Source organism: Solanum verrucosum, unplaced genomic scaffold (genome assembly GCF_900185275.1).
Source record: "Solanum verrucosum unplaced genomic scaffold, falcon-dt-bn FXZP01000252.1, whole genome shotgun sequence".
Taxonomy (NCBI): domain Eukaryota; kingdom Viridiplantae; phylum Streptophyta; class Magnoliopsida; order Solanales; family Solanaceae; genus Solanum; species Solanum verrucosum.
Genome location: NW_026019988.1, coordinates 6,211,602 through 6,225,543, shown reverse-complemented (window position 1 = coordinate 6,225,543; position 13,942 = coordinate 6,211,602). Strand labels below are relative to the sequence as shown.

General features: G+C 34.7%; 2 protein-coding genes across 3 annotated transcripts in view; one reads left to right on the top strand and one right to left on the bottom strand.

Moving 5' to 3' along the window:
• Window positions 1–3,845, bottom strand: part of LOC125818757 (uncharacterized) — a 70,791-nt gene extending 66,946 nt beyond the window's left edge. For both annotated transcript variants that reach the window (XM_049498272.1, XM_049498273.1), the window contains exon 1: window positions 3,774–3,845. The gene's annotated coding sequence lies outside the window, so the exon portion shown is untranslated. The remainder of the gene's footprint in view (window positions 1–3,773) is intronic.
• Window positions 3,846–7,603: 3,758 nt separating this feature from the next.
• Window positions 7,604–12,468, top strand: LOC125818721 (E3 ubiquitin-protein ligase RING1-like). Its single transcript, XM_049498234.1, is given in 3 exon segments — window positions 7,604–8,064; window positions 8,067–8,611; window positions 12,136–12,468. Coding segments are annotated over 2 exon segments (972 nt in total). The 5' UTR covers window positions 7,604–7,637; the 3' UTR covers window positions 12,136–12,468.
• Window positions 12,469–13,942: the final 1,474 nt, after the last annotated feature.

The window sequence follows — 13,942 nt, the reverse complement described above, 5'->3', positions numbered from 1 at the left end:
TAATAACATATATAACTTTGAAGAGAAATTATTAAATTTTCAAAACTATGTGTAACATTTTTGAAGATTGTAGCTTCCCCACCTAATCTATAAAAAAAAAATAGATTGTAACTATAATGTCTTGAACATTATAGTTAATCATTATTTTAGATAATTGATAAATCTTTTCGTTTTTATTGAATACTAGTTATTATATTAAACAGTGTCTTACAATTTGGGTAAAACAGGAAAAGAAGCTGTCTTTTATTTATCCATTTTCGACAAGCACTTGAAGACATTTGCATAGATGAAGTTGGACTGTAGAAGCATTAATCAGGCTTCTGCCGCTTTACTGATTATTTCAGGGCTGCCAAAGAGAGTTAATGTCAACATTCAGTTTTTTGTTTGTTTGGTTTGGTTTTTTAGTGTTTAATTTCTTTTTGTTTTTGGTTTTTTTAGTGTGTGGAATTGGTTTGAAGAGAATTGTTTTTGGCATTCTATACATAAATGATGGTGTTAATGTGAATTAATTGTTCTGCGGTATGTTATCTTGCTTATCCACATTTAAGATAATGCTTTATGTAATATGTTACTGTTGAATCTGATTATCTCCCCGGAGAACTAACTTGATAAACTTAAGACTATTAATTGCTTGATATGGAGAAACTCAGCCAGTTGGAAAACATCATGGATAACCCCCAGTTCCGATGAACACACACTAAAGAGCAAAACTGTTTAAATGTTTTCGAAATAGGGCCTTCTTTAAGCTAACCAGATGGCTCCCTCTTTAATCCCTCTTCCGTCTACTTAAATGCTGTGTCACATTCATTTCATGCTAGTAATTAATATCAAGATTGCATCAATGGCAGAAATGACACTAAATATCACTACAAAATACTAACAGAACAGAAAGAAGATGTCACACGTCAGTTTTTCACAAGAGGCAGTCAAGTACATGTCTCTTAGATCCTGAATACCCAAAAAAAAAGTTTTGAAGCTGCATTGAAGTGTTTCTATTGTTTTGCTCTCTTTTTCTTATATCTTGTTTTGATTTCTTTGAGATGAGAAAAGAAATTAAAATCCATAGAACGTAGATGCTCACGGTTAACAATAAAACTTCCAAAATCATATTTTTTGTGAAGGAAAAAAAAAATGTCACAGTTCAGGTCCAGCAATTCCCAGCAAATTGCTCAATTCGTCAAATGAATCCATAAGGCAACACATAGTTTAGACATCAAACCCAACTTCATAATATTACTTTCTCAGCACAAAGTGCCAATTCACTGAGTCATGTCATGTTTCACTTTATGTTCCTGTTGCATTTTCTCAACCTATGAATATTTGTCTAATAATGTGTGTGATACTTGTAAGACCACAGCTATGTGTGATATCATTGTTATACAGAGTTACAGACTTTAGATGAATGTCAATTGCACACCAAGAGCACTCCACCTTATGTTACTGCTCCTCTTGTGTCTATAGAACAGATTGACACTTCACACTACCCGTCCTACCAATGATGCTCCTTTACTTGCTGATCAAAGTCTATCATCCCATCAACTTCATCGATCATCCTTCCTTGATAAGACCTTGCCACCATCCACTTCTATTAGCCACTTAGACATACCTGCACCTAGGATCCTCTAGGATCCACAATACCCCATCTCATTTGAAGGAATTTGTCTATTATCTTCCCCTTCAGAAAGACCAGGTCTAAGAACCATCTCCATCTCTCAGTGCCCTTTTCACCAACACTGAACAAATTCCCCTCATCTCACTGGATCCTGATAGCCAGCAGGTTATGCAAAACATTTCTCATGATAGAGAACCTAATTCCTATGAGTGAGCAGCTATGAATCCTGCATGGCAAGCAACCATGACACGGTAATTTTAGGCTTTATATGCTAACCAAACTTGGGATTAAGTAAATCTACCTGCAGGAAAGAAGGCAATAGGTTGTAGGTGGGTTTACAAGATCAAACACAGCGCACATGGAAGTGTAGAGAGGTTCAAGGCTAGGTTGGTGGGCAAAGGGTACACTCAGCCAGCAGGAATTGACTACACTGAAACATTTTCACCAATGATCATCTTGACCACTGTCAAGACTTTAATCAGTGTGCTGTCAAACAAGGATGGAAGCTTTATCACCTAGATGTCAATAATGCATTCCCCCATGGAAACTTGCATGGAGAAGTCTACATGGATGCTCCTCAAGATTTGCAGGTAGATGCTCCATGACTAGTGTGCAGACTCAAAAAAACTTTGTATGGCTTAAAACAGGCAAGTAGACAATGGTATGATAAGCTAACAGAAACTTTATACTCGATTTGCACATTCAGTTGAATACTACTCACTTTTCACAAAAAGTTTGCCACCTTATCAGTTTTTGTGGCAGTGTTTGTAGATGACATAGTACTTAAGGAACAGATCTGACAGAAATCAACAGCCTGAAGGCGTTCTTACATGATGTGTTCAAAACTGAGGATCTGGGACAGCTACATTATTTCCTAGGTTTTCAATTGTTCTACAGGGAGGATGGTGTGATAATCTCCCAAACGAAATTCACCAGTTTTGTTGAAGGAGTTTGATTGTATGTCATATACTGCAGTGGCAGCTCCACTAGAGTGCAACCTCAAACTGAAGGCAATTGAGGGTCCTTTACACAGTGATCCTATTTATTATAGGAAATTGGTGGGGAAACTCAACTTCCTCACTAATACCGGATTGGATATAGCATACAGTGTTCAATTCTTAAGTCAATTCATGCAAGCTCCCAGAAGAGTATTCACAAAACTCAATGTTCCTTGCATCACTCCTACTCCTGTGTATTATGATAGCCAAAACAACAGTTCATATAGCCAGATTTCATGTTTTTCATGAGCATACAAAACACATATAGGTAGATAGTCATTTTGTTAGAAACAATCTGCAGGATGGGATCATTACCCTTCACCATATCTCAACTATCGAACAGTTCGCTGATGTATTCACTAACTCCTTAACTGGGATAAAGCACATTGCCATTCTTGGCAAGCTGGAAGTGAATTCTTCCTCTCCAATATGAGGGGTGTTGAGATTGATTAGTTAGGTAATTAGTTAGGAAGGGTATTTTCATCATTTTCTATAACTAATTAGCTAGTCGGTGTTGTGTGTATATATCTCATAGCCTTTTTGGATTGACTTTTGGCTTTTGACTTATTAATTATCATCTTAGCTTAAAATCAAATGCTTATAAGTAGTTTTTTAATTTACCCAAATACTAAAAAAGTTCTTAAACAATTTGAACTTAAAAACACTTAAAATAAGTCGATCCAAACAGACTCTTAGCCGAGAATTGCAATAGCCTAGCTTTTGCAATTCCCGTTGGACTAATCCTCGTGATGAGAACTAACACAATCTAACTCTCTATGATGAGTGAAAGCCACTTGACGATAAAAGGAGGACCTCTCCCCCTACTTCAATTAAAGCTCCCCGTCTTCACCTCTAAAGCCCCTGGCTCCACTCATTTTTGAACTTCTAATCAGACGCAAAAGATATTTTCTTTTAATTCTCTCTTCAAGTTTCAATGGAAGCTCAATTCAGCTCATCAATGGAACTTTCACTTGATTTCTGACAATAATTTTTACATCAAGGTTGGGCATATTAATTAGACAACAAAACCCAATTAAATATGTATGAAATGAAAACCCACAATTACCAAAGTTATCCTATCACAATTTCATCCCTAATTCAATTGTACTTCATACATAAGAAGATTATAAGCTAAATTCACAGTTTGGGGGTTCGATTCTTACCTCAAATAGGTGAAAATCCACGGATTATGGGAGACCGGCAGCTTCCGATTCTTCCAAATCGGAGAAGAAATCTCATAATCTCTTTGCTTCACACCCGAAATCAATTGTATCAGGGAATATATCTAACATCAAATACCGTACATAATTACTTATCCACTTTTTGTTTTATAATTATCTTTAATTATTTGTCCATTTTGAGAAATTAAGAAACGACAAAATAATTTTAACTATTATATCTTCAATTAATTACTTTGAAAAAGGTACAATTTCTTGAAAATCTTAAATTTTTAATTCATCCACTTCATAAATAATAGGGATAAAATGATAAACTCATTGTGTCAATAATTATTTTCTTAATAGGTGTGTCAATTTAAAAGTGAACAAGTAATAGAGACAGAGGGAGTATTATACTTTTATTTCAAGAGATAAAGTGAAATATTCTAAAATTAAGTTTGATATTAAATTTATATAATATTTATTTACAAGTAAATAAATTTATTCTTGTTGATCAAATAAAGTATAAAGTTTAATTTTAGAATATTTCACTTTAGGTCGTGAAATAAGGGGTCGTTTGGTTACTGGTTAGAGTTATGCAGGTATTAGTTATGCAGGGTTTAGTTATGCAAGGTTTAGTTATGTTGGGTTTAATTATGCGGGTATTAGCTATGCGGACATTAGTTATGTAGGTATTATTTAGTTATATAGATTACAATCCATGAATTATTAACTATTGAATATTAAACTTGTTGTAAATTATTAATATATATTATTTACAAAATAATTATACATGCTATAAAATGTGGAATATATTGAATAATATATAATGCTAATATTTTATTAGCATATGTACCGTCAAAAATATACAATCAAATTTCTAATATTAAGAAAATATTTATATTTGCATAAATAAATAAAAACTGTAAGTATATAAAAAGAAATAAAAACAACAAACGTAGATAGGAAAACAGTAAAGTTTCCAATTAAAAAAATAAATTAATTAATAAGGTAAGTATGCAATTTATCATTTTAATACATGTATTACTAATACCCACATAACTTATTTCACCTTCTACCATGCATAACTTTATACATAGATTCCCTCATAAGTTATGTTGGTATTAATTATGTAGGATTACAAAAAATGCAACCAAACACCGTATAAATTAATACATGAATAACTTTTATACAACATTTAAATTCTTACCAACTAAACATGGTATGAGTTATGTGGCTATTATACCTAATACAAAACTTTCACCCAACATAGTAAAGCTAATGCAACTTTTTATAGATGAATAAGATGTATCTTATACAGTAACCAAACGACCCCTAAGAGTATAATATTTGTTTTAAATGTTACTTAGATTTTATTATATAATAAATATATTATAAAAGAGAAAATACATAAAAATGAGTCTTAAATGTTTATATTTTACACTGTAACTACACAAGCACTTAAATATCCTTGAATAACTTTTAAGTTAATAATATATTATCATATTATCTTATATATTATGGAAAAGGGCCAAAACTACCCTTCAACTATTCGAAATAGAGCAAATATACCCTTCAACTATATCTTGTCTCAAAACTATCCTTCACGTCTTACTATTGGATCACTTTTACCCTTTCTTTTAACGGAATAAGATGTGGCATCCAATGTGTAAATTATAATGCCACATAAACGTCCACCTAAGCAGATCCATCCCTACTCGTTAAAAGGCCCAAGAGATTGAACACCCATGTCAAAACATTCATTATCATAGCGGAATCCCATTCTTTCCGGCGAACAAGACTGAACACTGGAGTTATAGGTTATAACAATTAATTATCTCATCCGAATAATGAATCTCCTGTCACCGGAGATGTTGACAGAACATGATGGTAAATTCGTTATTTATTTCATCCGGATAAAGGATGTCCATTGTCGTCGACGATAGAGAAGGCACAAAGCTGTCAAAATCAAGCAGATAATTTGAAAAATCATAGTATCCTTGGCATTTCTAGCAAGATCCCCAAAACAGCACCGTCGGAGAACAACATGATGACGACAATCGTAACAAAATCCGTCAAGTTGTGAGAACAAAACTATATCAGAAGCTAAATAATAGAAACGGAAGTCAAACTTAACAACTCCGGCCGTTTGATGGTTAACGCACTAGCAACAATAGTGAATCGTCTTCTCCTTAATGCTCTGATTGTGTGATCAAGACGAGATCGATGGTACAATACACTATCGATTCCATGAACAGTGAGATGATTGTTCACTAAAGGTCAAGTTGTTGATTTTAACAAACCCAATTGAACTCTCTGTTGGAGAAATCCATACTTGTCCAGTAGAGCTTTTGAAGAAGAAGAGCAATTGTTATTGAACAATTTTAGGCAATCTTAGCGCTATTGACATAAGATAAAAGGTTGACCAAAGTGAGAAGGATTTTGAGAGTGTGGTAACGAAGGAAAAGACAGGAAGGGCGTGGCGGGGATGGGAAAATCTTGGCTGAGAAAATGAAGTTTGGTGCGACCAAAATACTGTCGGAGAAATTATTGTTTATGGAGTCCATGGTGGAAATGAAGGGAAAGGTTGGATCATTTAGTGGGGTGGGGTGGGGTGGGGTGGGTGTGCTTAGGTGAACGTTTATGTGACATTATAATTGACACATTGAATGCCACATCTTATTCCGTTAAATTGAAGAGTAGAAGTGAACCAATAGTAAGACGGAAAGGGTAGTTTTGAACCAAAATATAGTTGAATGGTATTTGCTCTATTTCGAATAGTTAAAGGATAGTTTTGACCCCTTTTCATATATACTATATGCAAAATATTAAGTTTATGATTGGATAATGATATGCACGCACGACACATAAACGCTAACTCAACAATACATTGACCATACATTTAATAGTGAACAAATTCAGTCTCTATTCATTTTTGTAAATTCCCTTCAATTTTTTGTTTAGTACTCATAAAGATTTTTCCCAAAATGTTATTCTCATAGTTCGAAGGCACTATTTTTCTATAATTATTACCCTCAAATGGAAAACTTCAGGATAAATAAATATATTATACTCATTTTTAATTATTTTTCTATTAAAGTTTTTATTTATTAAAAAAAGAGATCTTAAATTTGATAAAGATGGGAATGAAAACAAAGAGGGGATGAAACAAGTCGAAAGAAGACAAAAGGGGAATCACTAGTGTTTCAACTTCAATTTTTTGCTATTTATATGGAGCAAGTTTTTTTTCAAAATCACGTCAATTATTAAGATAATATTTAATTCACTTGAAAGTTATTTTAATTAAAAAATGTTCATAAAATTAAAATATTAAAGTAGGTTTCGTTAAACAAATTTAAGAATCATTTTATATTTTCTCTATTATAAAACGATACGTAATAAGCATCCCAACAAGTTGTTAAAAATACTACTCCCATCTGTTTGCCATTTACACGTCATAATTTCTTTTTGCCATTTAGATTAAATTGTTTGAATGCTTATTATTACATATTATTTTATATTGAAGAAAATACATATCATTTTATAAAGATTCGAATTTAGAGATTGGTGCTTGACTTGATATGATTTAATCTAAACTATTAACATTTGGATTTAGATTGGTGCTTGACTTTGATTGTTTCATAAATAATATAAATAAAGAAAGATGTTAAATATATAGTACATACTGAGAAAAAAATTTACTACTATGAAAAGACATATAATCAATGAAAATATTTGACCTTTTTTTAAAAAAATAATAATAAATTATAATAGGTTTTGCAATTTTATTTTTTTTATATAAATATCTATATATTTTGACTCTTCAACCGCCCTATATTCTTTCATTTCTATTTTGTTCTGAGAATCAAAATGTCTTCCGCCGGAATCACCGTCGCTGACGGCGGCGCAGCGCTGTATTTCTGCCACAAATGCAGTAACAACGTCACCATTACCCCTTCTGCTTCAGGCGATCTCTTCTGCCCTACTTGCAACAGTGATTTCGTCGAAGAATACGAAGAGCCGGACCCTGAACCGGAAATGTTTCCGAACTTCCCCAATTCGGTCTTGTTGAGTAGTTTACTCATGGGTTCTCGTTCGCGTTCTGATCCTACCACCGGTTCTCGTCCGCATTCTGCTCTTACCACCGGTTCTCGTGTTTCCCCATACACTGCTATTTTCAACTCAAACCGAAACCCTAGACAAACGTCCTCCGGGTCTGATGATTTCAACCCATTTGAGTTTCTTCAGACTCATCTGGCCGCTCTAAGAGCTAATGGGGCTAGTTTCGAGTTCGTTATCGAGGGGGTAACGGGGGTAGTGGGTTCCAATTGCCGGCGAATTTTGGGGACTATTTCATCGGACCCGGGTTTGAGCAATTGATCCAGAATTTAGCAGAAAATGATCCGAACCGATATGGGACTCCTCCGGCGTCGAGATCAGCGGTGGAGGGGCTCCCTACCATCAAAGTTGATGAGGAATTGATGCGTTCTGAACTGGCACAGTGTGCTGTTTGTAAGGATGATTTTGAGATGGGGTTAGATGTGAAACAGATGCCTTGTAAACATGTTTATCATAAGGATTGTATTGTCCCGTGGCTTGAGTTGCACAGTTCTTGCCCAGTTTGTCGCTATGAGTTGCCAACGGATGATCCTGAGAACGAGAACGAGAACAGGCAAAGAGACAACGATGGAGACTCGAGCGGGGGTGGTTCTTCTTCTGGAAGTGGGGAATCAGGGAGAAGGTTTACTACAATATCATTGCCATGGCCTTTGGGGAGTTTTGGATCATCATCTAGCCAGGGAGGATCAGAGTCTCGTGGGCAGCGGAACAGGGAGTCTAATTAGGTAGAGATATACAAACCGTAATCGTCTTGAATATTTGATTGTTCAGTTCAATTGATTCAAATTTATACACGTGACTTGCTGATCAAAGCTATAATTGTACTTGTTCATCGATTTTTGTGACTATCTGTTATTTCCTGTAGTTTGTAGTATTACTTTGTTGTAGTACTATTATGTTCCTACTTGTTGTTTTGTTACTTTGTAGTGTCGATTGTACTTTCATTATCTGTTATTGAACTATTTTGCCTTGAGCCGGGGGTCTATCTGAAATGGCCTATCTACCTCATCTCTAAGGCAGAGGTAAGATTTGCGTACACTCTAACCTCCCCATACCCCACTGTATGGGACTACACTGGGTAAGTTGTAGTTGTTGTACTTGCTGATCAAAGCTGAAGTTTATACACTTGACTTTAAGAGTTGATATACCCAAGGTTCTGGTAAATTTAAGGAATTCTAGATTAGGAAGTGGATTAACTGCTGTTCTGCATTTTAATAGGTAGTCGGAATGTCCCTAATTGTGTTCATGAGACATTTTAATCAATCAGCTGTGCCTAATTCTGAAATTGTTGAGTTCAGTTATATTCACTGCCTCGATTTAGGTCCACTTCTATGTTCCATGTTCAGAGTGTATAGCTGGTCCTTACGTAAACCCGATGACGTGTTTGCTATTAAATGACCTGAAGACTAATTGGAGATGTGTTTAACAGCAGTTCTGTTTCTTCAGTTTTATATTTTCACTAGTCTTCGGACATGTGCAACCATGCTAATTAATATAAACATTTTAAAATGATTTCATTAAGATTACAATATTTATGTGATGAGTTGCACAAAATTTGAAGGGGAAAATGACCGTACATTTTTATGGGCATTCTGCTTAGATTGTAATTCCCACTTAATCAACTTAAATAATAGAATTATGATGATAGCCTGTTCATTCAGTGGAGATCCAGGATTTGAAGATGGCGGGTGCTCATTTTCTTTACCATAAAGTTGCTAGCCTAGAAGGGTTTCTTTCTAGAAGCGTTGTAATGTTTTTATAGTTTAGTTAGTAAATGAAAGACAAATACATAATTGGAAACAATAAAGAAAAAATGAGCAAAAAAAAATCTGCAGTTAAAAGTATACGTATGAAGTAGTTCTGTTTCCTTTTTTCCAACAAAAAAAGATAAATAGTTAGCACCTACCAGGATTCGAACCCTCGACAAAACCCATCAGTGCACTCTTATTTCAACTCTAGAACCAAAGCACCCATAAGAACTTCTGGTTTTTGTCTGCTCGCGAATAGATTATATTAGTTTTACAGATTTTCCTTATATATATACAAAATTCTCATTGGGGGCAATGGGGGCTCGAGCATCCGATACACTACACGTGGGTCTGTCCCTGTGTTCATTTGCTTTTGAAGATAGATTAACGGAACCTTTTTTCTTTCTTTCAAATTTGCACTTTGTTTAAAGAGTATATTAAGGATAGGAAGAGACATTACTATCATTTTTAATTATAAAATATCTTTTTCCCTGTTTTCCATGTCCCAAAAAAAATCTTTTTCCCCGTTTTATGTACATTAATTGAATACATTTACCATCCTCTTTAGTCGTATAGATACACTTGCACACACGTTCCACAATATATAATTTAACTCTCTCATTTATCATGCAAAATGTTCATATTTAATGGAGTAGCCTTAATTGTGAAAATATATTGTGTGATTACATTTTGTACAAGAACATTATTAGGATAGTTTTTAATGGGTAAAATGATCATTCAACTTTTGACTTTGGGGCTTCCCCTTATGGAATAGTGTGATGATTAATCCCATATATGCTTGTATTCTATGTATAGACCAACTAATAAAGTTATCAACACATGTAGATATGTCAAGTGAGCGCAACCTAAGTTGCTTGGACTCTTCACTTTCGGTACCGAACCCATGTCGACACGACATGAGCGTGGGTTTGGGTGTGGGATACGTACCTGATCTGGTCAACTGGTTTTGGGTACTCTGACCAAATTCGAGGGAGAGGGAGAAATTTTGGAGAGATTCAATGATTTTTGTCCCTTTTCTTTTATCTCATTCCAAGATTCTCCTCTTGATCATTATTTACTCCTCGAGTTTTCCACATAATATCTCATTATTTATGTTTTATAACTCTATGTTTAGATTGTTTAGCCAAATCCCCACACCCCGTATCCACACATGGATCTGTATCCCCGAACTTAAAATTTAGGTCATATAGACCTCTAGATCTGCACCCGCACCCAAGTCCGAGCGACTTAGAGCACAACTACTATAAATTGCTGAGACAAACTTTCTCACTCTATATGTGGGATTTTGAACTGCATATGTAGTTGTGAAATGTCTTTGCAGATAACGTTCAGTGGCAGAACTAGTAATTTATTTAGGCTTGTATGTTGATATCTGTGCAACTACAAGGGCATTTACAACATAATACATGTTCTATTTGTATGAAATTATTTGCATTTGTCTTTATATGTACATACAAATACTTAGCCATCAAAATGTGTATTATGCCATTTCTGGAAACAAGGGACCAAATCTTTAAAATTGGTCAAATGTTGGAAAGAGGAGGTTATCCCGGTATTTTTATCCGTAGAAGGCCCAGAAAAGTGACTGACTAGGGCAGGGCCCTATTGATAAATGAAAGGAAGGGTTTATGAGCCCTAGCAAAATACATAGCCCTTTAATTGCCTAGGGGAATCGGCCTTCTTTAGTCAAAGGATCGAGTTTCTTATGTATTTCCAAGGTTATTGATGGTAGAGTTATTGCAACTTATGCCTTTGTTGAGCTCTTAGTTGCGAGATTGTACATCTTGTTGGTCTTCTTCATTTTGTGCACTTTGCTGGTATTTGGTTTGTGATGTTTTTTAATGATGTTTCACCATTGAACTCTAAAGTTTTATATGGGTCAAATAGGCAGGTCAATAAACAAATTGGTATAGCCAATTTATCATATCTAATCTCCCTTTCAATTTTAAGGACTCCATGAACGATGTTACTCAATTACTCTGCTGATCTTCCTTCTGGATGCTTTTGAGAAGTAGTTGAAAATGTTGCATTAGATTGTAAATAGTCCAAAAGTAGTTCCGCTTCTTGCTAGATTCCTTAGTCCTTAGGGTGAAATAGGACACACTTTTGCCTTTTGCTCATTCTTGATGTACGTATCACACCTACATCGTACTGTAAACATCAATGTAGTATTTTCTCTGATGAAAAGAAATGGTACAACTTCTTGATCTTTGTCTTGTAAGTAATTAGGTAATATTTCATGCTCTTTATTGGTACTTCTGTTTGATGTCCTATATTTTGTTGATCATACACTTCAATTGTCAACTCTTTCCTACGTTCGTTGCTGATATCCAGAGATGTTACAAATTTGTTTTTGATTTTGTATATACAAACATGGTATACCACTTTGAAATATATTTTGTATCATATTCCTGGGAAACGATTTGCCATGTGTTAAATCCTTGTCGAATTTGATCATTAATGATTTCTCTGTTTTACAGGTGGTATCCTTGCTTGCAGCTTGTATCATGCATGACAAAGTTGGAGGAGTTGTTGGGTAGATAATTAGAAAATGCTACAAAGGTAAAGGATTAGGTTTCATCCCTTAAACGTAGATACAGGGTCTACACAAACCCCAGATAGTATTACAAGATTTTTGTCTGAACCTTTTGCATCAGATGTCCAAAGTTTTCATTTATGCTTCATCAATCGCAAATTTTGCGGATTGTTTTAATCCTTGTGCAGTTGATCTGACATTATTGTTTTGATCGATCTCTGTGCTGCTATAGTTGATGAATTTCTTTGCTACATATTTTTCTCATCAAAAAGCCTATGATGATAGTGGTTGGAGTAGGCTTTTGTTATATTGTGTGGTTATGGCATTCAAAATGCATTGGATTTCATATCATTTATGCTATGCGCCTGGACTCTTGAGTCTCGTCTGCTAAACCCCTTCTAACTATGATGATGCTATCAATTACACTACCCTGCTGGTAAATATTTTTCGAATGTTTCTGTAGCTCTCCACCCATTAAGCGTGGCCAGAAGCACAGACATAAAGAGAGGAAAAGAGCACTTCTGTGTGCGTCTTCTCAAGTATTGCAAGTGGGAAACTCAAAGCCCATTTTTGCAGTGTATGTTAGAAGCATACTTGCAAAAATATGCTTCTACCAACACAACTTTGGTAGAAGCAATTCTCTCATTAGTGTCTACATTGAGAATGCTACATTGGATTCACTCTTACTGCATAAGTGCTCAGCTCAAAGAGCACCAGCCTTCTAAGGTTAGCTCTTGGCTCGCGCCTATCTTTATGGGGCTTGTGGATAAGTGGAGTGTTTATGCCTATGATAGCTGCGAGTCTCCTGGGTCTTGCTTTCTTTCCTGTTTCTAAACTAATCCTTTCTCTTTACGCCACACCTATTCATTCGTTAAATTGACGTTCAATCAGGCGAGTGATAGAGCCCTGTTTACTAGTCTAATGGGGATAAGCAACAACGAAATGAGAAGATAAGGTGCCTCGAACACTGAAAGGTAAGTCAAAAGTTTTGGACTAACTTTCCCATCCTTTTGTCAAGCGGTACTTTATAGCACTGAAAGAAGTGGGCATTGTTGGTTGTTGTCAGTGTTTAAGTTTAAATAATAGTTATACTATTTTATGCGACATTTTTTCCTTTTTAGTTTTGAGAAAAAAATAGCACATTATTTTAATTAGAAACAATTTAGCTTTATAATTTCTCTTACTCTTAATGAAATGATTTACATTCATGCAAATATCCAAGGATTGATTTATACTTATGTTTCAAAAGACTTCTTTTTTTCTTAAACACTGTGCTAATTGCTAAGTCAAATGGTGCCACATAAAATGATACGGAGTGATTACATAAACAACAAGAGATTGGGAAGTATTCAACTGCTATAACGACTACTTATAAATTAAGTTATACCCTGATTGACTAATAACCTAGTGATGTTTGCCAACTCGCATAATTTTCGCTTTTTATTTCTACAAAAAGCCTGTTGGCCGTTTTTAGCCCAAAAAACAGATAAATAAAGGCCCACATAAATGGGCCCTTAGAAAGGTGATGCCCATATTTTTATTTTAAAATTTTTAAAAATTCGAGGAATATAAGCAAAAAACCCTATTTTATATAGGGCCCTACAAATCATTGTTGTTCTGTGAGGAATTAATTACAATATAATATGATTCACAGATCATAATCTCAATATTAAACTATGGATTAGAAAGGGAATGTCTTATCATTTACTTTTAAAAAAATCAATATTATCAACTCCCATAAAAAGTACACC